Source organism: Saccostrea cucullata, unplaced genomic scaffold (genome assembly GCF_032062105.1).
Source record: "Saccostrea cucullata isolate Sc308-1 unplaced genomic scaffold, CSIRO_AGI_Scuc_v1 ctg2624, whole genome shotgun sequence".
In the NCBI taxonomy this organism is placed as follows: Eukaryota; Metazoa; Mollusca; class Bivalvia; order Ostreida; family Ostreidae; genus Saccostrea; species Saccostrea cuccullata.
Genome location: NW_026935525.1, coordinates 38,528 through 65,616, shown reverse-complemented (window position 1 = coordinate 65,616; position 27,089 = coordinate 38,528). Strand labels below are relative to the sequence as shown.

The 27,089-nt window shown below is 33.7% G+C and overlaps 1 protein-coding gene across 10 annotated transcripts; it reads left to right on the top strand.

Moving 5' to 3' along the window:
- The first annotated feature begins 583 nt into the window (after positions 1 to 583).
- LOC134243109 (guanine nucleotide exchange factor VAV2-like) lies at positions 584 to 27,089 on the top strand. 10 transcript variants are annotated; one of them, XM_062725322.1, is made up of 32 exons: positions 584 to 840; positions 1,553 to 1,669; positions 1,845 to 1,900; positions 3,138 to 3,233; positions 5,478 to 5,586; positions 6,767 to 6,868; positions 6,978 to 7,046; positions 7,151 to 7,351; positions 8,004 to 8,099; positions 8,219 to 8,290; positions 8,464 to 8,537; positions 8,668 to 8,686; positions 8,891 to 8,905; positions 9,488 to 9,579; positions 10,060 to 10,105; positions 10,742 to 10,762; positions 12,668 to 12,766; positions 14,186 to 14,295; positions 15,389 to 15,478; positions 15,688 to 15,719; positions 15,941 to 16,006; positions 16,577 to 16,603; positions 16,929 to 17,042; positions 17,853 to 17,879; positions 18,959 to 19,080; positions 19,265 to 19,330; positions 19,891 to 20,042; positions 20,222 to 20,344; positions 24,675 to 24,762; positions 24,934 to 25,036; positions 25,340 to 25,494; positions 25,654 to 27,089. In XM_062725322.1, exons 1-32 carry the CDS (start codon positions 631 to 633, stop codon positions 25,699 to 25,701), a joined length of 2,817 nt encoding a protein of 938 aa, XP_062581306.1. In that variant the 5' UTR covers positions 584 to 630; the 3' UTR covers positions 25,702 to 27,089. The 10 variants fall into 10 exon arrangements, with proteins under 10 accessions (XP_062581306.1, XP_062581305.1, XP_062581313.1 ...); XM_062725321.1 differs by lacking the exon at positions 24,675 to 24,762 and adding an exon at positions 24,194 to 24,284; XM_062725329.1 differs by lacking the exons at positions 19,891 to 20,042; positions 24,675 to 24,762 and adding exons at positions 19,475 to 19,506; positions 24,194 to 24,284.

The window sequence follows — 27,089 nt, the reverse complement described above, 5'->3', positions numbered from 1 at the left end:
AAACACAATATCACTTCACATAATTAATTTTTTACTTCAAGTTATGAAGTGCTGACATAATGAAAGGATGTATTTACTTCATGTAATGCAGCATTGGCATGATGTTAAGATATTTTACATCATCTCATAAAAAATTGACATAACGTAAAGATATGTTCACATCACGTAATGATATATTGACATAATAAATGCATAGTTGTATGCTATAAGGCAGTGATGGCGTTCCATACAGAGACATACAGTCCCTATTATAGCTTCATGAAATTAACTTGTAATAATCATACCGATATTTTTTCTTTAAAAAATATCTAGGTTATTACATACGCACCTTATTTCCTCCAAATCAGTCTAGCAGAGTGGAATCAGGGGCTTTATTTAACTAGCAGTGCATACAGAGCACCTTGCATGACAACACTGTAGCTCAAATGTCAAGGTCACATAAAGAGTAGAGCTAAAACTTTATTTTCGTATAAACTATTATTTCTTTATTCAAAGTGAAATAAATGAAGTTTTGTCTATTACTTTCATTGAAGTAAAAATGACTGTTTTTTTCAATCATGTTGGATTTCTGTTTGCCTTTTATTTTTGTTCTCAGTAAGGGGGAATCCCAAGTAGCTTAGTGTATTCAAAATGGCGACGGATGAGTGGAAGCACTGTGCTGACTGGCTAGTTCGATGTAACATTTTACCCGAAGAACACAGAGCAACACAAGCTAATGCCAGTGCATTTGACTTAGCTCAGGCTTTGCGAGATGGAGTACTTATATGTCATTTGTTGAACAACCTGTCTCCAGGCTCGGTGGACTTGAAAGACTTCAGCCAGAGACCTCAGTTATCACAGGTTTGTATGGATTCTGTACATTTATGGAACGTTTTCTCTTTTTATCTAACATAATGTATACATTTGTGGGGCATAGAAAATCTACTGAGTTTTATTTATGGTAAATTTGATTGAATTTAAGTTGCTATATGGCATATCTATGAAGTAGAATAATAGTGATCGGTTACTTCCTAGTTGAGTGGAGTGGGTTTGTATATCGCACCTGATCGAGGATTTTAATTTACATCCTTATCCTGTCGGTAGCAGTTTGGTTGATAAACAGAAGCGCGATAAGGAAAAACGGTTTTGATAATGAACTTGAACTTGAACATTATAATTTAATGAAATTATATTGAATTTCTTTTAACTTTTAAATGCAATCCCATTACTTTTTGTGGTGCAGCATAATATCTGAAAATTAATCCTTTACAAAGCTTTCTTATTTTGAGTTTGCAATGACATTTCAGGCACTTCAATCCATACACTTGTAGCATAATGAAATTTTTAAGACGTAGCTGATTTTCATGTTTTAACTCAAGTACAAATCTGGCGGAATTAAACTGGAGTTTCAGACTTTTTTGTTTTTCAGTCAAACAGTCTTGTCAATCAAACAGGGGATTTAAAGTAATTTTGCAGAAAAGTTTACAGAAAAGCATGTTGATTTCATTAATTTAAAAAAATACTTGTGGAAAAACTATATATTTCTCTAAAGATTTTTTTTTTCTCTTTTCAGTTCCTCTGCTTGAAGAATATTAGAACTTTTCTACAGACATGCCAAACACATTTTGGTTTAAGTCCAAGTGATTTATTTGACCCATTGGATTTGTTTGAGGTCAAAGATTTCAGAAAGGTAGGTCTTCAATTAAATCTAGAATTTATCATCTTTATGAACAGAAATGTAATAAAATATTCTATAATACATATTAGCAAGCTTGGTAATTCTTAACAGAATAATATTTTTTCAATTTTCATTCCTTTATGAAGTGCTACGGTCATACTCAAATGCATGTATATATAATTTTCAGGTTTTAAATACACTGTCAAAGTTATCAAAGACACCGATTGCCAGAAGAAAATGCAGGTATTGGATTTTCTTTAAAGTTGTATAATACCTACAAACATTAATTTTGATGAATTGATACAACATATTTCTTTCAAGGAGAAAGAGATAACTGAATGTTGAAGTTTTTTTTTGGGGGGGGGGGGTTATTCACATAATATCAGAATATATATATACATGTGCTCATACTATTTATTTTTTCCAATGACAGCAAAACTCAATACCTATTATTCATACTGGAATAGAAAATTTTGATAATTAGATTCCGTAGAGATTCATGCGATTTGTAAAATGACTTCTGTTTTAGTGGTTTTAATGCTCCCTCACCACGTTCCGTTGATCATGAATATTACAATTCTTTAGAAGATTTAGCAAAGTGAGTAATAAAAAAATGGCAAATGGCATGTGACTCTTGTGGAATGCTTCCTTGTGGTTTAAAGTTTTGCCAAAGATCCATGTCATGCTCACAGATATGGGCATGCTAGTAGTTCTCATAGCACCTCTTTGCTACTCTAGAATTGACATTTAACTCCAGGTGAAATTACTATCATATATCATGTATTTTCACAACACCAGATTAACACAGTCAGTATCACAATGTGAATCTTTCTACAGTACACAATACAAATATTTAATTACTGAATTCACAGAACTTGAAAATCAAAGCAATAGATAGAGAATCAAGTCCAGAGATAGATACATGTATTCAATTTTTGTTGTAGTAGAATGTAAACTAATTTTTAATAAAATTAATTGCCCTTGTTATGATTTTTTTTTCATTATGGTAAAAAAAAAGGTTATTAACTTTAGAAACTAATCACAGATTTTAGCTCATGAAAGCTTTATTATCATTTTACATGCACTTTTAGTCAGCAATGACAGCTAAGTTTTTACTGGTCTACATAAAAATCTGTCAAAGAAAACAGATCTATACAACTCAAATGTTTTTATAATTTAACAATATAAGAAAATACACTTTATCCTTCTATTGGTATGAATGTATATACAGTGATAGAATGACAACATATGAGATAATAGTACAGTAAATTAATATCATAAAACTTAGGTTAGAGTAAAAAAATGGAAGCCTGATGTACAGGTAAAGCATATCCATAAAAAACACACATAAAGCCTTAAACCAATCTTCAAGGTTTCAGTATTTTTCTTACACCTGGCCAGGAACTTGTAGGACTAGCTAGTGTTGTTTAGGGGTGCAGGCATGCGGTGCTTTTTGACTCTGCTTGAATCATTTTTGTAGTGGCTTTCCTCCCGAGCAGACCACACCCCACAGACCCTCCCGCAGGTACACCGACGAGGACGAGGATATCTATGGGAATCTGCCCGACCTGGCTCTGTAAGTACAGTAGGGAATCTCCACAACCTGGCTTTGTAAGTACTGAGTAGGGAGCATTACAGAGGGAATCTCCTCGACCTGGCTTTGTAAGTACTGAATAGGGAATCTCCCTGACCTGGCTTTGTAAGTACTAAGTAGGGAGCATTACAGAGGGAATCTCCCTGACCTGGCTTTGTAAGTACTGAGTAGGGGGCATTACAGAGGGAATCTCCCTGACCTGGCTTTGTAAGTACTGAGTAGGGGGCATTACAGAGGGAATCTCCCCGACCTGGCTTTGTAAGTACTGAGTAGGGAGCATTACAGAGGGAATGTCCTCGACCTGGCTTTGTAAGTACTGAATAGGGAATCTCCCTGACCTGGCTTTGTAAGTACTGAATAGGGGGCATTACAGAGGGAATCTCTCTGACCTGGCTTTGTAAGTACTGAATAGAGGGCATTACAGAGGGAATCTCCCTGACCTGGCTTTGTATGTACTGAAATAGGGAATCTCAGCAATCTGGCATTATAAGTACCGAGTAGCGGGCATTACAGAGGGAGTCTCTCCACCTTGCTTTGTAAGTACTGAATAGGGAGCATTACATAGGGAATCTCCCTGACCTGGCTTTGTAAGTACTGAGTAGGGGGCATTACAGAGGGAATCTCTCTGACCTGGCTTTGTAAGTACTGAATAGGGGTCAGTACAGAGGGAATCTCCCTGACCTGGCTTTGTAAGTACTGAGTAGGGGGCAATACAGAGGGAATCTCCCTGACCTGGCTTTGTAAGTACTGAGTAGGGGGCATTACAGAGGGAATCTCCCTGACCTGGCTTTGTAAGTACTGAATAGGGGTCAGTACAGAGGGAATCTCCCTGACCTGGCTTTGTAAGTACTGAATAGGGATCTCCCAGACCTGGCTTTGTAAGTACTGTATAGGGCCAATTACAGAGGGAATCTCCTTGACCTGGCTTTGAAAGTACTGAATAGGGGGCATTACATAGGGAATCTCCCTGACCTGGCTTTGTAAGTACTGAATAGGGGGCATTACAGAGGGAATCTCCCTGACCTGGCTTTGTAAGTACTGAATAGGGGGCATTACAGAGGGAATCTCCCTAAGCTGGCCTTGTAAGTACTGAGTAGGGATTGTTACACAGGGAATTTCACTGGACTGGCTTTACAATATACTGTATGTCAAAAGTTGACAGCATGTTAAAGTTTCTACATGTAGTATGTTAATCCATTACGATATGTTGTGATTGTTCATTGGAGAGTTTTTAGTACATGTATATTAAACATTTATGGTATGTTCTGATTTTTCAGTGGAAAGTAATGATAAATTTTTATGGAATGTTCTGATTTTACTTTAGTCAGGTCCAATTGATAAGACTATGGAGAAAAGTTTTGTTTCTACAGGAAATATTTTTTCATTAGTGGGAGTATATGTGACTAATTCTTCCAGTATAGATATATAAATCATACAATCAGTACTGAAGAAAGAATTTTAGCTTTCATATTGTGACTGTTCAGTAAAATTTGTCTAGAGACACATGCAATTCTCCTTGTGCATTTCACACATGTAATTACAAAGTGATCAGAGATGAGCAGTATTTATAGATAAATATTTTTTGTTCTGTAAGATACATGGTAAGATTTGTTTGGTACAGGGATGTTGTGTTTCTTTAATAACTTGTTTACGGAATCTGATCGAATTGAATATACCCCTGAACAGGAACCATGAAATGCCAGATGAGTATAGCCTATTGTCTACTCAGGATGAAGATGAAAAAATCTATCAAGATCTCTGCTCTCTTAAACCGAGCGACCATCAGGTACAGAGTCATGTGACTTTGATATGTGTCACATGACTTCCTGTTTCAGATGTTGTTCTACACTCCCCTTCAGTTTATGTCAACTTTGGTATCATTTTTGTTGATGTTTCAATCGTTGTGTTTGTTGTTTTGTAAAAGTTGTTTCATTTGTTATTTTTTTTTGTTTATGAGACACAGGTATGTCATTACTGGTGCAGTTATTTGCATATTTGTAGTTGGAAGAAAGATATTTATAAAGTTATGCTTACATTCTTCTGCAATAGTGTTAACGCAGATTTTATTTTCATGACCAAAGTATTATTTTAACTGATCATTTTACTTGACATGAATCTTAATTCTGACTCACCAGTAATGAATCTTTTAAGAGCACTTGTTTTATGTTTTGACCATGGTGCTTTATTTTGGACCCAGCATGCAATTATATTTTGTTTGGTTGATAGACGTCATGACCTTGATGATAATGAAGAAATCTACGATCACGTGTATCAGGAAGATGATGATGAAATTTATGAAGATCTATGTAGACGGAGACATAGAAGGGAGTCTAGTGTAAGATACATAATCCCATTATTATTCATTTTCTTGGAGATTTTGATTCTTTGCCAGACTTTATCTATATTGAAAAAAGCATATCTGCACATGATTCAAAAATTGAATTGATAAGTATAAGCATATAAACATGATAAAATCAGGCTTACTAGCCTATTTCATAAGTGTTTTTTTTTTTTTTAGTTGGACATATTGTATAAATATAAAACATGAAAGAAACTGTTTAAGAAGATACTCAGTTCTTGCTGAAATAACAAAATTAAAAGTTGTAGTAATTCATTAGCCTTTTAAAATTTTAAAATAATAGTATATACCGGTACATTTAAAAAAAATGAAACAAATAGATAAAAAAAAATAAAGCTAAAAAAATAGATTTACCGGTAAAAAACCATTAGGAAAAATATAAAAATAATGCAAACAAGAAAAACAGGAATAAAACAAAAGATAGATCGGTTAATATTCATATAATAAAAAATAAAAGAAATATTTTAAAAAATCAATTGGAAAACCAGGGTTTATTAGATACATGTATATTCATTTCTTTTATTTTCCATTTCTTGTGTATGTTTCCTAATTTTTGTTGTAGTAAATGTAATATTGAAAGTGATTCGATCTGATTTATACCTGTATGTGACTGTGTAATATGAATGTCAGTGTATACAGTATACAAACTCTTAAGAATCCAGTATCCAGTTTGTTACTTCATAATGTAAAATAATTTGCATTGTTTTAATACAAGTTCATTAAAGAGTGTTAGTGTTTTAATATGAGTATGTTATAGAGTGATAAGGCCATCCTTAAAAAATTGTTTGTTTGGCATTGCCGCCTGGAGGGTTTCAGACACAGGAGGGAGGGAGGGAAATTATTTTTTTTTTTAAATTGAAGATAAATTATAAATTTTTGATAAAAATCTCAGAACAAAAATACCTAATTTTACATAGATCTGACACTACATTTCAGTGTTTTGTATGGTGCGTGTGATACATGTAATGGGCAAAAAAAAAATTGATTAAATTAAAAAAAAATCTTCCTACTTTTGGTCAATAAAATTTTTTCAGGAGGGGGGCATTTCAATGAGGCGGGAGGCAATTCCAAACAAACTATAATTTTATTTTGGCCTAACAAAGAAAAAATGTACTGGGTACACTAGAATGTCATTTCTTTTGTGTGTATACTGTAGGTCTCTGAACTACCACCTCCTGTCACAAAACGGGACTTCTGTATAAAAGAACTCCACGATACAGAGAAAAACTATGTAGAGGCATTGCGAATGATTCAAACTGTACGTATCTAGAACTTGTTATCATATTCACATGTATCAAGATGTAAGATATTATCAATCCAGTCGTTAAATGTTTACCAACTTATTTTTTATCTCTTTGTTCTTTCAGCATTTCATTAAACCTTTAAGAGACATTATCCCTCCTGCTGACAGAGATGTTATTTTTGCACACATAGAAGTACGTTGATTTTAATTCAGAACAATATTTTTTATCGTTTATAACAATGCAACCTGTTAAAAACATTGTTTAAATTTTCTATTTATTTTTTATAATTTTTTCAGAAACTATTGGAAATTCATAAGAAATTTCAGCTGGAATTACAGGAAGCTTGTGTGATGGGAAATAAAAAAATTGGTGAAGTGTTTGTGAAATATAAGAAGAGCTTGCTTTTGTATGGTAACTATTGCTCAGACATGCCTAAGGCCCAGGAAAAACTGGAGGATGTGTTAAAAAGGAGTGAAAACATCAGAACACAAATAGAGGTGAATAATAGTGAAGATATTCCGAGGGGACCATACACCACTGCTGGATGTGGATTCTTCTTATGTTAGGGTGTACTCCATACTGAGAAATTCAGTCTGCTTGTGTGTTTAGGGTGTACTCCATACTGAGAAATTCATTCTATGCTCGTATTAAGGGTGTACTCGATACTGAGAAATTCAGTCTGTGTTTGTTTTAGGGTGTACTCCATGCTGAGAAATTCAGTCTGTGCTTGCATTTAGGGTGTACTCTATACTGAGAAATTCAGTCTGTTTTAGGGTGTACTATATACTGAGAAATTCAGTCTCTTCTTGTATTTAGGGTGTACTCCATACTGAGAAATCCAGTCTCTGCTTGTGTTTAGGGTGTACTCTATACTGAGAAATTCAGTCTGTTCTTGTATTTAGGGTGTACTATATTCTGAGAAATTAATGATGTTTAGAGAAAGAATGAAGTAGCTGAAATTTGTTTAGCAGCAAGAACTACATGTACATACAACATTGTACAAATGTGGGTGAATCAAGTATGAGTTATGTTCCTTTGGTCTCAAAACCATAAATCATGGAATATTCTGTACATGCAGTGCAGCTTTTAAAAGATTAGAATGTAATGTTACAACATGAAGCAGACATTTTTTTTTGGTTGATATTTCAGGCATGTGAAAAGAAAGCGAATGAAGGTAAATTTAAACTGAGAGATTTGCTCCATGTGCCAATGCAGAGAGTATTGAAGTACCATTTATTATTAAGGGTATGTGTCAAATTTCATGTTGAGATCAATTCAAATGTATTCTAAATTCAGAACTTACTGTTATATTAAGTGTTTTGGTAATATTTCACAAATAATAAGGCATAATGTTTATTTTTCAGGAGTTAATAAAGCAATCAGGGAAAACTGCGGAAGATAAAGATTCACTTCAGGAGGGCCTGGAGGCCATGATGGTGAGTACAACTTCAATCCATGTTCTATTTATAGAAATCACATGTCTGTAGAATTCTAGGGTCAAGTTAGTCCTATAGTTCATGAACTTATTATAGCATTAAATTTCATTTAGAAAAGCAGAATTTGTAAAGGATCTTTATTACCAATTATTGAGAATTTATGGATATTTCAGGATTTATCATTGTATGTTAATGAAGTAAAGAGAGACAATGAGACCTTACAGCTAATCAGTGAAATACAGGCCAGGTAATCATCTTTTTACTCAGCAGTCAGTACCATTATGTTTAATTCATTTCTCTCAATGAATGCATTTCACAAGTATAATGTATATGGATATAATGTGTATGTTCTGATGTGTTCTAACTTATTTTTTCAGCATTGGAGACCTTCAAATGGTATGACCACTTGTTTTCTATGCAATTTGGTAGATCCTGATTAAGTTATAAATAGCTCACCAGTAGATTAGTTCAATGAGTTATAAATAGTTCATCAGTAGATTAGTTCTATAAGTTATAAATCAGTAGATTAGTTCAACAATACATGTGAATCAGAAATCTGTAGATCATATAAATCTAGCACAAACTGTTACATTTAAACAGTACCTACCAAAAACTGTGAGTTTCAACTTGTTTATCATGTTTATAGTTTGTGTGATTTTTTTTTTTTACCAAAATATTGCCAATACCTAAGCCTGCCAAATATGTAGAAGAGAATATACTGTGTAATGATATTAGATTTGTTAATGCATCCGATAAAGTTTGCAGATATAGAACAGACACTGCGTATTAGCTGAAATGTGAATTTCTGTGTAACTATATACATGTATATTCCCATTACCTTTGTCTTTGCAATAATGGAAATCAAATGCCCATTTATTAGAAAAATAAAAATAAAATATTGCATGGAGTTGTAAAACATGCCTTTAACAGATTTAGCTACTTATCATTATGTAATAGTCTCGAATGAAAAGCTGTGTACTGCTTTATTTTTTAAAATTAAAACTTTTTTTTTTTTACCTTTAAGTATTTTCTACCTATAAGCAATGTTATGCAGTCCAATGTAGTTACTGTAATTTTACTATAAATATGTTCAAATAAAATCCATTAAAAAGTGTGGAATTTAAAAAGAGGTCATCTTAAGTTCAAGTTAGGCATGTTTTCATCTGTTTTAAAGTCAACTTTGATATATTTCTTTAGCCTGCCAACACTACATTAAAAGATTATGGCAGACTTCAGAAGGATGGAGAATTAAAAGTAAAAAACCACACAGATAATAGAGTCAGAATTAGGTAAGTCATAAAAACCAGACAGATAATAGAGTCAGAATTAGGTAAGTCATAAAAACCAGACAGATAATAGAGTCAGAATTAGGTAAGTCATAAAAACCACACAGATAATAGAGTCAGAATTAGGGAAGTCATAAAAACGTATTTTATGAAATGAACCACCCCCCAACCCCCCAACCCCCCCAAAAAAAACAAACAAACAAAAAAAACAAACAAACAAAAACAAAAAACCCACAAGGATGATAATCCTGACATAACACCTTAGCTGCAGTTTGTAAACTTTCAATCAAGGCTTAGTTACGTAGAATTGTTGAAGTCATGTCTGTGAAGTTGATGGATATAGTATTGGGTTTCAGCACTATAATTACATATCATTATTATATTGTTATTATTCATTTATCAGGAAGAGAAAGTGACTTGTGCGAGTTTTTTGTTTTATAATGTTCATCTGATTATTTGAATACTTTCTTCTTTCTTTGACAGGTACATATTCCTCTTTGACAAAGTCATGCTGATGTGCAAGGCAAGGGTAAGTGGAATGTTTCTCTGTTATAACAAGACTTTATATTCTATGCACATCAGAAGAAATATAATAGGATTAGAAAGCTAACTGCATATTGAAGATCATCACATGTTGTTATGTACTATACATAGAGAGCAAAGGATTATTTCATTATACATTGTTATATTGTATTGTTCTGTGAGTGAGACATGATATTTTTTATGCATGAATTATTTGTTGTGCATTTTTTAATTGTTGTCCAGAAATGTTGTTAGGTTGTTTCATTTGTGAATGATTTTTTTTCATTATTAAGCAGTATCTATTTTTAGTGGATTTATTTGTTATTAATATAAATTTACATAAAAAAGGAAGTTATTTTTTGATAAATAAGGAAATTCACTGAAATAATAACTACTTTGCACAATCTACTAGCTCTGATTTCATTTAGTTTGTTTCATGGATAGAGAGATAGGAAGGAGAGAAAATCATAATACACTCACTTGTACAATTCAGCATTAAATGACACAACTTTCTTGGTTCATATCCTGAAAAAGACTGAAATTATAGAACACCTTGTTACGTATGACAAAGTTTGATTTTTGGGAGGGTTTTTATTCCTTGCTAACATTAAATTGATTCTTTTCATTATGTGCTTTTCCCCAGATGGTGGATCGTTTATTTTCGGTAAGAAATTATCTGTTGTAGCAAACTATATACTGAATGACCAGCTGATCTAAACTGTATCCAAACTCTAAATCGTGTCAACAACAAGGTGATGTGATTTAAATGACGGGAATTCCTTGTTAGAGTGGAGAAGGCTCATTTTAAATGTGTAACAAAACTTAAGTGTCTACTTATATTGCCTTTTATAGAATGTTCATCCTCATTTAATTACAGTTATTTTTTTGGAATGTTTTTATCTTTTGATTTTGAGCATTAGACATATAATTCTTTTTCTTCTTAAATCTTGTAAGACATTTGTTATAAAATTAGACCAGTCACATCACTTTAACTGATTACCATTGATCAGTACAGTAGCAGTGAACATGATACTAACTGGCATGGCATGTCATGAATGAAATCATCTTTCCCAGTCATATGGAATAAAACCTTTAACCAAGGAAAAAGGGGAACCAATCAATGGAAAAAGTGGGTTATTTTACACCACCCTGTTTCCCAGACATTCTGTTTGAACATTTCAGTGAATCATTGAGATCCTCTCAATTAAATGTCTAGTAATACAGATATATTAATAAAATGGTGAAAATTGAGATCCAAGGCAAAACATACAGCAATAGATTGTGGATGTGAGTCTTATCTTTATGGCTTACATCTGACACAGATATTTTATTCCTTTAAATGAGGAAAAGTATAGAAAGACCCTAACTTTAACAGGTTTTACTTAGCCTAAATTATTAGATGATATTGCAATTGTTTAAGTTTACACAGGTAAGTTTTTATTTTTAATTTTGCATAATCAGGTTTATTTAATATTGTAATTTTTTATTTTGCAAGCTTTTCTTGGTTTAAAATATATATGAATGTTGTATGCTTTTTTAAATGCATGATTTACCTTTTACCTCGATAATAATAAGCCTTGCTGTATTATAGATAAATGCCATTCATTTCCATGTTTCAAATCCATTCATTTCTAGTGGTGGATATACATGTATGGGTATTTTGTTTTTTGTATGACACCAGTTTTATTGGTATCGTCATGGTTTGGGTGAATTAGAGGAGTTGGTGCCCAGAATCCTGCCTATGATTTTAGATTTTAAACTCTCACTTTGTTGAAAATAAAAATGTAGAGAAAAAAAGACACAAAACAGAGTGTCAAAACTCTTTCTTTTGATTTCATTACTTGTATGAAAATTATTTCAAGTTTTAATTACACTTAATTCATCTAAAGTTGGTGAAGATATACTGATATTGTCTGTATGTCTATCCATCCAACTTTCCATCTTTATACCTGTATTTCTTTCAATGCATAATTCAAAACATTGTTTAGTTCAGGTAATAATATTAAAACTTGCATATAACTAGATGTACAGTAGCTGGATGCTAGGACTTTCTACATTTTAGGTTGGAGTGACTTGTGTTTTATTCCTTGTATAGATATTGTTTGTGCAAGTATATAAACCAAACTTGCTAATACATGTTTAGTACAATGTATATTTGTTCCTATGCTGCATTGGCCTTATATTATAAGGTTCAGAAGAGTTGAGAATACTCATCATTAAGGTTTTTTCGTGGCTAATCAAATGTGGTATTCAAACCAAACTTGCATAATTATTTAGGATTGTTACAAAACTGCAGATGTGTGTCATGATATGTCATGATACATTGTAACTGTATCATGATATGGATTGCAATGTTTCACATTCCATCTTTAGATATTTATGTATTCTGATACTTGCTTTACGTGCTACAAAGTTGAAGAGAGAATAGTACTTCTTTTTAAGCTGAATCTGATGGGTTAGCATTTCAACACAGTTTAATCATTTAAGATCATCATTAAGTATTTCTGTATCTCTTCACAGAAATGTATGTTAATACCATATACTGATCCCTGCTTCTTGTGTATTACAGGGGGAATCTTACAGTTTTAAAGAGGCCATCATTCTGGCAGTGTATAAAGTCCATGATCAGCAGCCTGCCAACAGGGAAACCCAGCGACGCGGGGAAAAGGTAGTGTACAACACAACGTAACAGGTGGGGGGGAAACCCAACGTCGTGGGGAAAAGGTAGCGTACAACACAATGTAACAGGTGGGGGGAAACCCAGCATCGCGGGGAAAAGGTAGTGTACAACACAATGTAACAGGTGGGGGGAAACCCAGCGTCGTGGGGAAAAGGTAGTGTACAACACAATGTAACAGGTGGGGGGAAACCCAGAGTCGCAGGGAAAAGGTAGTGTACAACACAGTGTAACAGGTGGGGGAAACCCAGAGTCGCAGGGAAAAGGTAGTGTACAACACAATGTAACAGGTGGGGGGAAACCCAGCATCGCGGGGAAAAGGTAGTGTACAACACAATGTAACAGGTGGGGGGAAACCCAGAGTCGCAGGGAAAAGGTAGTGTACAACACAGTGTAACAGGTGGGGGGAAACCCAGAGTCGCAGGGAAAAGGTAGTGTACAACACAGTTTAACAGGTGGGGGGAAACCCAGCATCGCGGGGAAAAAGTAGTGTACAACACAATGTAACAGGTGGGGGGAAACCCAGAGTCGCAGGGAAAAGGTAGTGTACAACACAATGTAACAGGTGGGGGGAAACCCAGAGTCGCAGGGAAAAGGTAGTGTACAACACAGTGTAACAGGTGGGGGGAAACCCAGCGTCGCGGGGAAATGGTAGTGTACAACACAATGTAACAGGTGGGGGAAACCCAGCATCTCGGGGAAAAGGTAGTGTACAACACAATGTAACAGGTGGGGGGAAACCCAGCATCGCGGGGAAAAGGTAGTGTACAACACAATGTAACAGGTGGGGGGAAACCCAGCATTGCGGGGAAAAGGTAGTGTACAACACAATGTAACAGGTGGGGGGAAACCCAGCATCGTGGAGAAAAGGTAGTGTACAACTCAATGTAATAGGTGGGGGGAAACCCAGGGTCGCTGGGAAAAGGTAATGTACAACACAACGTAACAGGTGGGGGGAAACCCAGCATCGCGGGGAAAAGGTAGTGTACAACACAATGTAACAGGTGGGGGGAAACCCAGCATCTCGGGGAAAAGGTAGTGTACAACACAATGTAACAGGTGGGGGGATTGTACACATCCAACACAATGTAACAGATGGGAGGGGGACATAGAACACATCCAACACAATGTAACAGATGGGAGGGGGGCATAGTTAATATGTTCCTGATTTGGACATTTGTGATCTATGGCCTACTTTGAGCATTTATACAAAAAACATGAATACAAAAATGGAGTAAATATTTAAACAGAACGGATAGTTCAATTAAAGTTTATACATTTACAAATAATGAACATCAGGGTTTTATAATGATATACAGAGCTTGCTCATTTTCAATTGAATGTCATTGCAATGAATTTGAAAACGTAATACATTGTATATCATGGTAAGGTTTGTAATTTTCTTTGTAGTGGACCAGTTCTTTTATAATGGCTAAGAAAGATGGCTCAAATGCATTTACATTCTTTGCCAAAACAGAGGACACAAGGGCTAAATGGATCGATGCAATAAAACTGGCATTGTATGTATTTAAAGACCACTTATCTTTAAAAAAATCAGCAGATTGTTTTTAGGTGCAGTTTATATCTCAACATTTTGATTCATTAATACTAAAAGTATGGTTTAAGTTTGAGATCTGGATAATAGTAATGTGTCAAGAAATTAACCATTTTCTAGATCCCCTCTTTTTTAAATATCTGTTAATGAAAACATAATTATTTACAAATTATGTAAAATGATGCAATTCAAAGGTAGCGGCACCAGCTATTAAACTTCTTCAAAGGTACTTGGACACAGATTTAATTTAATTTTTGTGTGAAATGCTTTTAAAATATATGTCGTAATATTATAAAGAAAATATTAACTTCAAATCTTGTGTCCAAGTACCTTAATAAAATGCAAATTGTGCTTGCTGCAGGTAAATTAAAACTAAAAAGATAGTAACATGTTATTACATGTATCTCTTGCTTAATTATGGATTTGATTTTTTTATTAATAAAGTATTTAGAGCACTTTTAAATGCTAATTAATCATTGATTAGATTATTGTTTGGCAAAATAAATGACCTCTTTAGCAAATACAGTGTACCTTCAGATATCCGGACGCCAGATATCTGGATTTTTAAATGCTATTTTGTCTCGTTTAACTGGTAATTCAGATATCCGAATACTTCACATATCCGGACAAATTGACTAGGAACCAAAGCGTCCAGATAAATGAGGGTCCACTGTACATGTATGCCCCATCATTGGGACATATTTTGGCTGATGTTTCATACCATTTGATAAGCCTTTGTTTTTATACTGAATTCAACTAAGAGATGTTCTGTGTACCTGATCATTACATATGGCTCATGGCTGTTGTGACCGGTCAATGGGGGAAGCTTAATCCTCCTTGGCACCTGATCCCACCTCTGAAATATCCAGGGTCCATGATTTTTGCCCTGTTTACAGATTTTTGAGATTTATCACATTTCATTTTATTTGCCTTTGGCATGTTAACTAGGAAAAAGATTTCCCCTAAGAAAATTCCCTTTTCTTTTGCTCTTGTATCAAAGAAAGTTGTGGAAAATTCAAATTGTTCAGAAATATGTGAACAATTTCTTCCAATTTCAGAGAGAATGCTTCCCCTCCACAAGGGATAAATTATGTGATGCACACGTTTGATAAGCCTACGGAATGTAGTGTGTGTCATAAACTTCTGAGGTAAGAATCCTAGACAGCAAATTAACCGTATACTTAGATCTCTATACAATTTGTCTAAGAGCTATTCATAACTGGTCAAAACAGTTATTATTTTAAATAATAATCATAAAGCTGTATACTGGAATTAATAGGGACAAAAGGCTTTTGTAATGTTTACTTTTAATGACTTATGTCTGTTTTATATGTATATTTTTGATCACTTTTTTCAGAGGTGTGTTTTTCCAGGGTTACAAGTGTACAGGTATGATTTCTTTGTTTTGTCAAGAGTTTAAGATTAAAAGTTTTTTCATATCCCAATGATCCCTGTGATGAAGATAGATCTTTAATAATTGATTTAATAAGATATCATGAATTATCATTATTCAATTCAAGGAAAATAATCTTTCTAATTAAACAATCTACCAGCAGTACATGTAGCAGAATTGTCATAGTTTACCTCATAAGTATTGTTTGTGTTTTCAGACCCAGGAAGTGATATTGCTGTGCATAAGGAATGTATTGGCAAACCTCCAAATACAGGCAGTAGAGGTAAGATACTAATTTTCATGGGGGTTCAATTTTGTTGTTTTAGAAGTATGGAGTATAGAATTCATGACCATCGCAAAATATCAAATTTAATATGCATTACTACTCAACACTTCTCCTATCACAAAATCAAATCCCCACATATCAATACCTCAAAATTTGCTTTCACAAAACAATATGATTTTACGTATGTTAATTGACCATAATGATTACATGTATATTTTATTGCCTTATTAATGAATCTTACAGGAAATAAGACACCAAAAAAGGGACTTAAGAACGATTTGGAGAACATCTCTAACTGACCCCATAACTAATAAAACTAGTTTGAGTTGATTTTGATGTACTGTAGATCACTAAATTTTCGCGACACCTTATTTTCGCGAGATAATCATTGACTCTTGATAAGCGAGACAAAATTTTCACGAATTGTGGTTATTGCTCTATATAATCTTAAGGAATACTATTATACGCGAGTATCAAATTTTCGCGAGCATACTGTCTCGCGTAAATTAAAGTTCTCGCGAATAAAAAGTGATTTACAGTATATAATATTCTGTTTTTATTTTTCAGTGCCACCCATTCCAGCTCGAGTGATAGGTAAGTTAAGCACTATGATGGTTTCTCCCCCAATCTTTATTGTTGTTGAGTGTTATCACTTGCAAGCATGCTACACACAGGACATGAGTTTTCCCTCAGGATATGTTACATATTACAAAGAAACACTCAAAGGGCAAATCCTGCACATGATTTAAAAAAAAACATCTAGATTGCCAATTCATATTATCTTACCTAAACATCTATTACGCATTTTATCCAAGCTTCTCCTATGTACAATGTACACACACTGCAAAATTGAGCATAAACTTGTCATTGTAGTCCTTATTTCTATGCTAGAACAATTCATTATGCTTGGTTTGTGCAGAAACATTTAGAACTTTGGATGTGGTTCATGAACGCCGTAGATCGCTATCGATCAGGGAAAGTAGTTCAATATCACGCTTTGAGAGTAGACGAACCACTAGTATTATTTGTGAACGTAAGTCAATTTATTGCATGACTGAATGCATGATCATATAAGAAGTTCTGGGAATGTGATTTTTATGTCTTTTTCAGAATCTCTCTGGTTCATTCAAAATGGCTTGTTTGTACTCAGTTTAGGGAGACTGTGTCTGTTACTGCATGTCACTAAGATACTATGTTCATTAAGTTCTACATTTCTGTTTTGATAGAGGGCTTAATGCAGATATTGGTGCATGATATGAACATAAACTGTAGAATGTTTGGTGAATGAATTTTTTTCTGTAGGAATTAAATTTCTTGTTTCCTTTTGATCTGGTTTATCAGCCTCAGGAGAAGATTGAGATCTTTGTCTCTATGTACATGTATACCAAAGCAATACAGCTTTTCTTTATAGATAAACTTGACACCCTCCTAATTATAAAGCATGATTTCATGGACAGTATTTTTCACTTCATGAATATTTAAGAATTAAAAAAATATTTATATTTCAAGAATATTGCAATAACTCTACTGCATCAAATGTAAAAATTTTTTTTATTTTCTTGTATATTACTGTAGATTATTTATAGATTATTCATTGTCATTAAAAATGGAATTATGATGTTACCAATAATATTTTTCTTGTTGATTGTAACATTCTTTCAGAATATTTTTTACAGATATATGAGAAAAATCTTCACATGTTTACAACATAGAATGTTTCAGAATTGTTCATATTCTGCATAACAAGCTAGCTGTACATTTTTTGTCATTTTCCACATTTGTCTTTCTACTGAGATTTATTGTTCATACATTTGACTTTGATCCACTCCATTACACATTGTAGGGAGGTCACCCACTCATGTTCAGCATAGTAAGTTCTTCTTCCACGTTTCTTCCCTCCATCTTCCCTGCAAATGTAGCTTTCTTTAAATGTTAAAAGTCCTAGTAGGGTTTGGTTTGAGAAAAACCCCAGTATGTTCCTGGTTTAGAGGAGTTTAATGTTTGTACAGTTTGTTTATTTCTTGTGATTTGGAACCATTGTCTGGAAACAGAAAACTGTTTAGTATTATGTGTAACAACTGGATGATAGGAAGAGATTAAATTAAAAAAAATAATATTTCTTTCATATTTCAGGAATACCTAGTGTTAAATTTGTCAATTTTTTAGTACATGTACTGGTACATTTAAAACAAAATATAACTTTTGTTAGATTTATTTCATTTACTGAAAAGTTTTATGAAAATCGGTACACTGACTTCTTTTCTTGCAAAGTTTGGGACAGTTTTTGATCTAAGATTTCTTACATCATACAGAAGTTAGTGTCTCTAAGTATTTATCAATGTAAATTACTTTACTGAATGATTTAAAATCACACAACATAATACAGTATTTATGATGCTTATTTACTAAACAACTTAAAGAATACAATGTACTACATAAAACTCTCCAAACAACTTATTTGCCAAATCATATTTTTTTATTGAGTATGAAGTTCATGCTTTTGAATGCATGTCATTAAATCATCTTTTCCAGCACATTGTATATCAAGTTTTACGTTATTCAGTTGATTTGTTTTCATTTGCAATGATTGATATAAAATTTACATCCATATCTACAAATTCTCTTACAGTTTCTTATCTTTACACTTTGCATTAAAACACCAGCTTCATTAGCTTGCCATATTCATCACTCATGCTTTCTTCTCTTTTGTTAATACATTATTTTTATGACAAATTACTTAAAACTTTTTCTGTCTGTCTGTAACCAGATTTCACAGGTTGTTTCTTAGATGGAGGTCTTGTGAAAAGCATGCTGAACTTAACGTCATTCAGACTTTTTTTGTTTTGAATGGAATGCAACCTCTCATATATACATGTATTCCCTCAGTAGATGTCTTAATTGTACACATTGACTTACAGTGTTTAATTGTAAATATACGTGACTTTACAGGGCAGGTTCGAGCTCTATGTAATTACAATGGCACTCCCAGCCCCGGGGCAGGCCGCCCAGCCTTGAGCTTTCAGAAAGACGATGTGATAAAGCTACTAAACAATGACGCTCAGTGGTGGAAAGTAAGTGTTTACAGCAGAGAGACTGATACCTGTAAAACAAAGATCCTATAGTTAATTTCAGAAACTAAATGGCTGTAGATACTTTCTACGTAATTTAACAGAACATGGAGTAAGAACACATTAATTGCTATATGTAAGCTGTTGAAGAATCAGTATCATTGGTAACATCTTTTTACAATTTTAGGGACTGCTGAATGGAGATGAGGGCTGGTTCCCTTCACAACTTGTGCAAGAGGAAAATAATCCAAGGGTAAGATGTCATGTTCTGTAATGATAAAACATCTGTCAATCTAATAACTCGGTGTCTGGAGTTAGAATTTGTATTATTATGCTGTATTACTTTTTTTTATAACAAAGTAACCCAAATACTTTGCTGACTTTGTTTTTGAAACAGAAGAATAAAGCATATGATGGTAATGCAGTTTGGTAGGTCATTTTCAAATAGAAATTTTTGAGAAAGCATGAAGCTTAAGCAGTATTACCCCCCCCCCCCATTTCAGCATGTGAATTATTTGTATAAATCAACATTTTACAGACATAACTTGAAAATACACTTATCCAACAACCAACTATTCCCCTGTTATTCTCTGTGAGAATCCGTTAAAAGGCTCACAGAATGAGCTTTATGTACCCCCAGTTTTGTTCTGAATGACAGTGATTTGTGTGTGTTGGCATCCAAGCTGTGATTTATTGAATTGCTGCTGAGATTTCGTATGAATGTCAACTGCAGGTCGAGCTTGTATATGTTGATTGGCTTGTTATATATGAATGTGATCTACATGTTTGTAACCAGCTCTTTATTGTCATCAGATCCGCAGAAAACCCTCGTATTTGGATGTGAAAATGAAGAATGGAACGCCCAGTATTGTATCCCCTCCCCGCCCCCACTCCCCCGCTAACAATGTTCCCTATGTTAATGTGGATAGCGATGGAATGTCCAGTCAGCTCAATGTCTATAAATGGTATGTCAGCCATTCTATGTTGTGATGAACCAGGGAAGTTTAATATTTAAGTATGATTATACTGGAATCAAAGTTATCCATTACGTCGATTGTCGTTACAAATAAAATTAATCTTTTTTAAAGTAAATTTATGTAAAATAACATTGAAATAGTAAGATTTTATGCTTTATTGTATTTAGGTTTGTGGGTCCAATGGACAGAGACACTGCCAATCGCAGACTTGGCAACATGCCAAACGGGACATTCTTAATTCGAGTCAGCGAGAACCCAGGCAGGAGAGGGGAACTCTCTCTTAGTATTCGGTAAACACAGTTTAAATTATCAGATACATCTGCCTGTATTTACTGAAAGGTTTCAGACTGTAACCTTTAAATTTTATTTTATGTAAGAAACACACAATTCCACCATCTGGTTTCTATTTGGGTACTGTATAGGGGGAAAATAGCTCGCGGTGTTAATATTCGCTATATTCACGGTGTTAATGAATCCGTGAATTCAAGAAACAGTGAATAAGTTTTCAATAGGTATAGATAAGGGAGGAAACTTTTAATATATACAAATTCCGTGAATTCAAGAAACCGTGATTGTGCCAAAGAAGAGAAAAACGTGAAAATTACAACCCGTGAAATTTATCCCCTATACAGTAATTGAAATGTCAAAATGTCCCTGTGTTATAAAATACATCTAAATATTACAATTTTTTAGGATTTCTGGAGAAATTTTAAAAATGATACTTTAATTCTTTAAAAAAAAAACTTATTAATAGCATTTTTTTAATAATGTTTTGTTCATAATGAATCAACACACATAATAAAGAAATCAATCTACCAATTAATGAAATTATGCAATGGAAACCCCAGTTGGCCCCCTTTAAAATGGTGTGAATAACTACAGTGCAAAGGCGGCTGCATTTCATTTCCGGAAATTTTGGTAATTATCAACTTTTCATTTCCGACATTTTTTTGTTTTCATTTCCGACATTTTTCAGATACATATGTAGTAATTTTAATAACAGATCTGAATACTTTACTTATGAAAATTTTAAAGAAAAAATCTTAAATAAATCTTTGAAATCCATTATCCGAGTTTTGTAAATCTATCAATGACTTGGACATAAGTGTGGTGTTGTCACTGACATTTAATTTAGTGCACTTTAGATGTGGTGAAAAAGTTTATGCTCATTGAATTCTTTTACCTAGACTTAGTGCTACATGTATGCATATATATGTAGATGTTTTTAGCTCTTCTGAGCCAAAGGCTCAAAGAGCTAATGCTATGGCCATTTGTGCGGTGTGCGTCGTGCGGTGTGCGTTAACTTTTTAGAATATGGGCCATAACTCAAGAACCCCTTGGCCAATCAGTGTCAAATTTGTCACAGGGTATCCTTGGCCCAAGGGCTACCATTTATACTAAAATAAGGGTTGGGACCCTAAAACAAGGGGAGATAATTAGGAAAACAAAACCAAAAGTACTGGTTGCTAAAAAATCTTCTTCTCCAGAACCACCAGGCAGATTTTCACCAAACTTACACACAAGGATCAGGATATGTTGAAGATTAAAAATTGTTCGAGGCATGACCCTGGGGCAAAGGGCGTGGTCTCAAGGTCACTTTAAAGTTGACCTAAATTTACCGTTAATAAAAATGTTTACATTTTGCTTACTATAAGGACTAGGATCATCAAATCTTGTAAGTTGATGCATCTTAGGACTTCACATCATGTTAACTCAAAAGTAGGTCACGGTGACCTACTTTTTTTAATTTTGCGGGCATTTGTTTTCAAATTGATTTTAAGGCATATTTTGGACACTTTAAAGCCTATGATCATCAAACTTTGTCAGTTGATGCATTTTGGGTCCTTGAACAACGTCAACTTAAAAGTAGGTCACTGTGACCTACTTTTTGAACTTTATGTCTTATCCTTTATAAAACATTTAATCCCATTATTTCAGGCACTGAAAGGGTTAGAATCATTAAATCTTGTAAGTTGCTGCATCTTGGGACCTTAAAACATATTTAAGAAAAAGTAGGTCACTGTGACCTACTTTTAGAATTTTGCAGGCATATGTTTTCAAATATTGTTTAAAAGGCATATTTTGATTACCTTCAGACCTACGATCATCAAACTTGGTCAGGAGATGCATCTTGGGACTCTGAAAAATGTCGACCAAAATGTAGGTCACGGTGACCTACTTTTGACATTTTATGGCTAGATTTAAGTATCTTAGGTATTTATTGGCTTAGAATCATCAAACTTTGTGAGTTGATGGATTTTGGGTTTTCGAAGAGTGACGACCAAAAATTAGGTCATGGTGACCTACTTTCGACATTTTATGGCTATATTTCAGTATCTTAGGTATTTATTGGCTTAGAATCATCAAACTTTGTGAGTTGATGGATTTTAGGTTTTCGGAGAGTGTCCACCAAAAATTAGGTCACGGTGACCTACTTTTGACATTTTTTGGCTATATTTAAGTATTTCCGGTACTTATTGGTTTAGAATCATCATACTTTGTTAGTTGATGCATCTTCAGTTTTCCAAGAATGTCAACAAAAAAGTAGGTCATGGTGACCTACTTTTGAATATCTCAGGTATTTATTGGCATAGAATTATCAAACTTGGTCAGCAGATGCAGCTTGGGACTCTAAAAAATGTCAACCAAAATGTAGGTCACGATGACCTACTTTTGACATTTCGCGGCTATATTTAAGTACATGTATCTCCAGTACTTATTGGCTTAGAATCATCAAACTTTGTCAGTTGATGCATCTTCGGTTTTCCAAGAATGACAACCAAAAAGTAGGTCACAGTGACCTACTTTTGACATTTTATGGCTATATTTAAGTATCTCCGGTACTTATTGGTTTAGAATCATCATACTTTGTCAGTTAATGCATCTTGGGTTTTGCGAGAATGTCGACCAAAAAGTAGGTCACAGTGACCTACTTTTGAATATCTCAGGTATTTATTGGCTTAGAATTATCAAACTTAGTCAGCAGATGCATCTTGGGACTCTGAAAAATGTTGACTAAAATGTAGGTCACGATGACCTACTTTCGACATTTTATGGCTATTTTTAATTATCTTAGGTATTTATTGGCTTAGAATAATCAAACTTTGTCAGGTGATGCAACTTTGGTCTTAGGATACTTAGGGTTAGAGGCTTCAAATACAAGTGATAGGTTGTACAATTTATCAGAAGAGCGATTCAAGGCCCTTGGGCCTCTTGTTTTTTATTATTATTATTATTTTATCAATATTTTGTAATAAATACTTTTAAAATTCCATTTTCACTTACTTAGAAAACATTGAATTGCCGCACAGGTAAATTCCGGAAATGAAAACAAAACTATGTCGGAAATGAAAACAAAAAATGTCGGAAATGAAATTAAAAAATGTCGGAAATGCTATGCTTAATTTCGGAAATGAAATGCAGCGGCAAAGGCTAGCATCATTTGAGTGTACCGGGGGGGGGGGGGGGGGGGGCAATTTTATACATTTAGATATTTTTAGTTTATATAAATTATGAAAAAAAAATGTTTCTAGAGAAGGAGATGATAGATGGTAATGTTGTATTTAAATTTGTACATAAGAATTACTGTATAAAGTTTATTTGTTTTAGATATGCAGAAATATTTTTCAGTTGTATTGTTTGTCTTGCTGTATAGCAGAGTGATGTTAATTATTAATGTTAATAATTAGTTTATATCCACATTTTTCATTTGATGTATTTATTTGATAATATTTTGTTTTGATTGACATTTCATGTTATTTCTTCTTATATGCCTTTGTTGGTATTTTTCTTTAAAAAAAAATTTTTATTTGATTTTATAAATGAAATTTATCTCTCAGTGAAAACAAGTTTGGAATGTTGAAAAATGACTATTGCTTGCAAGTATTATTAACAAATTTAGGACCTTTTTGTTGTACAAAGATTGAGATTAGAGATTGTGACCTAGAAAAAAACTAAGTGCTCTTTTCAAACACTTAACTTAGAATGTTAAATTAGACATGTAAAAAAAACTTTTAGTATTGATGGTTATTATGCATGATTGTAAATAACAGTTTCCAACATGTTATATATATAGTTCTGAATCTTGCATGTGACTATACGGTTATATCCAGCTATTCTGCATGTCCTTCGTATTGTAGGTATGATAACCAGGTTCGTCACATCAGAGTGGAGAAGAATGCAGAAGGCTTGTTTTATTTAGCTGATACTAAATTCTTTTCTTCTCTACCTGTGAGTATATTGGCATGCTCAAGGCTGTCCTTATAGGTTGTCTTAGTTCTGAAGGCAAAATCAAACGGGGCATCCATAGCACACGAAATCCACACCACACATTTATCATTAAAAAAAAGCAATTAAACAATATGAAACCTAAAAGTTTCTGGAAGTCTGTCTTGCTATGGATGGTCCCTGTTTCCTTTCATACCCACATCGTTGATGTCTACTGCTAGATGTGTAAGTACAAGTATAGAGAGAAGCATGAACCCTTTATACCAGTTTCTCAGCTAGTATCTTGTCATGTGACTCTAGTCATATGACTGTCATATGACTGCATGCAGACTCCTCGTATCCCACAAAGATGCAGGTAAAGTTTATTTTAATGCCTCCCACATTTGATTTTAGAAATAATTCTGTACAGCATATTAAAGTTCGCAAGGATGAAGAGGGATTCTATAGATTAAGTATGGACAAGAACTTCAAAACGGTGAAGGTGAGACATACCTAGGAAACTAACAGCAGATGTACACTACCATATTTAATTTAGATGGAACTTAATGAACTTATTATTTTGATATTTTTTAATATTTCATTCTCTCAAAAAATGTATCTGTTTGTCTGTTTGATCATTGACTTTGTTTCTGATTGTGGAATCCTTTTACAGGAATTAGTGGAGTTCTATCAGGATAACTCACTAGCAGATAGTTTTCCCGGGGTGGATACAGTTCTAAAATTTCCTTTCAAATCTCAGGCTGGAGGAGGGGCTAGTAAGTCAAGAAAAGAATTACTGTAAATCACTTCTTATTCACGAGAACTCTTTTTTGAGTAATTACGGTAGGCAATGTGCACCTGAAACTAAAGTTCTTATGTATATTAGTATTCCCAAAGAGAATATAAAAGCAGTAATCACAATTATTGAAAATTTTGTCTCCCTTTTAAAGAGCCATTAATGACTATCTTATGAAAATAAGGTGTCACGAAAAATTAAGTGATGTACAGTAATCTAAGTTATTTTGTTTTCTAATCTTGGGACTTCTAACCAAAGTAATCTTATAATGTCTGTTTCTCAGATGCACGGATTCTGGGCTACGCAGAAGCGGTGTACGATTACGCGGCCACTGCTACGTCTCAGCTGTCCTTGTGTCGCGGAGACAAAGTGGCCATCCTCAGTAAAACAGGAAGTGATAAAGGCTGGTGGAAGGGAGAGCACTGCGTCACAGGAAAGGTTGGCCAATTTTCTTCATTTTTCTTCAGTATTATCTAAATTTAAATCAGCATAAGCCAGAATAGATTAAATCTTTTAAAGAATATTTGATTTAAAAATTCTTGTGATGTAAAATCTAAAGTGCACAGTTTTAATGATTTTTGGTTTTTTTTCCTCCAGAATGGTTACTTCCCGTTAGCGTATGTAAGAGAGCTGGATGATGACTGATCCTTAGTGAATGCTTATAATCATATGCAAGACCTCCACTCACCACTGCATTGCCAGTTTTGTTAACCATGTGACCAAGCAATATCGGCCAATAGGAAACCTTTTCCATCATACAGCAAGTGCAAGTCAGAGATGACAGGAATTTTCTGTCCCACAGAATTTCTCCGTTGTCCTGCCTCCCCCATTGAGCTACCAGAGAAGATTCCCTGATTTGCTCTCCATGATTTTACATATATATATGTACTTGCATTATATTTTGTTGCGAAAGGTGCCATTCTCATTTGATGGTAGATTGACACAGATTCCATTGATAATGTGATGTCTCCATTAGGGATGTTTCTTGTTCTCTGTGATATTTATAGCAATTAATTAACACTGACTCATCACCCTGACAGTATTGTGGACAACATGCAGCATAATACACCATGTATAACAGTATATTATATATAATAGCCCCACTCCTTCAGCCTGAGCTTTCTACTACTAGCATTATTTGCCTCCAGTGTTCCTTTATCAGGAAACAAACTTCAATGTTATTCCATAGAAAATTGGAGACCTATTTGGAATTGGAATCCTTTACCTGTACTTAATATTAAAAAATACTTAAAATTATTTGAAATATATTATAACTGGAAAAGCAGACAAGGTATTCATAATCTTAAAATAAATGATGTTTTATTTATAACACAGAAAAGTGCATATATATATATTGCCAAACTTTCATTCAGAAAACAGAGAAGAAAATTCCCATTAAATCCCTTGATATTTATGATACACCTGTGTATGAAGTTTTGAATTAGTTAAACAATGAATATATATCCCTCTGTTATTTACACAAATGCTATGATTATTTTCTTTCCTTTTGATTAGGTTTGTAATTTTCAGTATGACATTTTAATATCCAGGCCAAAATCATGACATAAAGACAACTCGCTGCATCATTAAGCTTGTTACATTTACATCCATATATATGTAAACTATGTGACCAATCTTCAACACCGAGTCCAGCATTGACTCTCTCCACTTCACTGCATTTAATGAAAAATGAACCTGTATCTATAAAGTGTAATTTTCTGACATATTGCACATCTTGCCTTTTTCAATAGAAGAAAAAACATTAATATAACTGACTTGAAGCACATATAACGCTATGCATTTATATTTCTTTACTTTTCATTATTGCTCACAGTGGATGCTGTATGATATACTATATAAACCTAGGAATAAGTTTAAATGACTCCCTCTCCTTTTAAACAGGCCCCATCATAGTATGTGTATATTAAGTCAGACAGGTATCATTGTAGCTCATTATCGTGATCAGCTGGGATGATTTGTTGAGAAGATTGCTATTTATCTTGAACTCAGTTAATAAAAATTTAAAAACACTA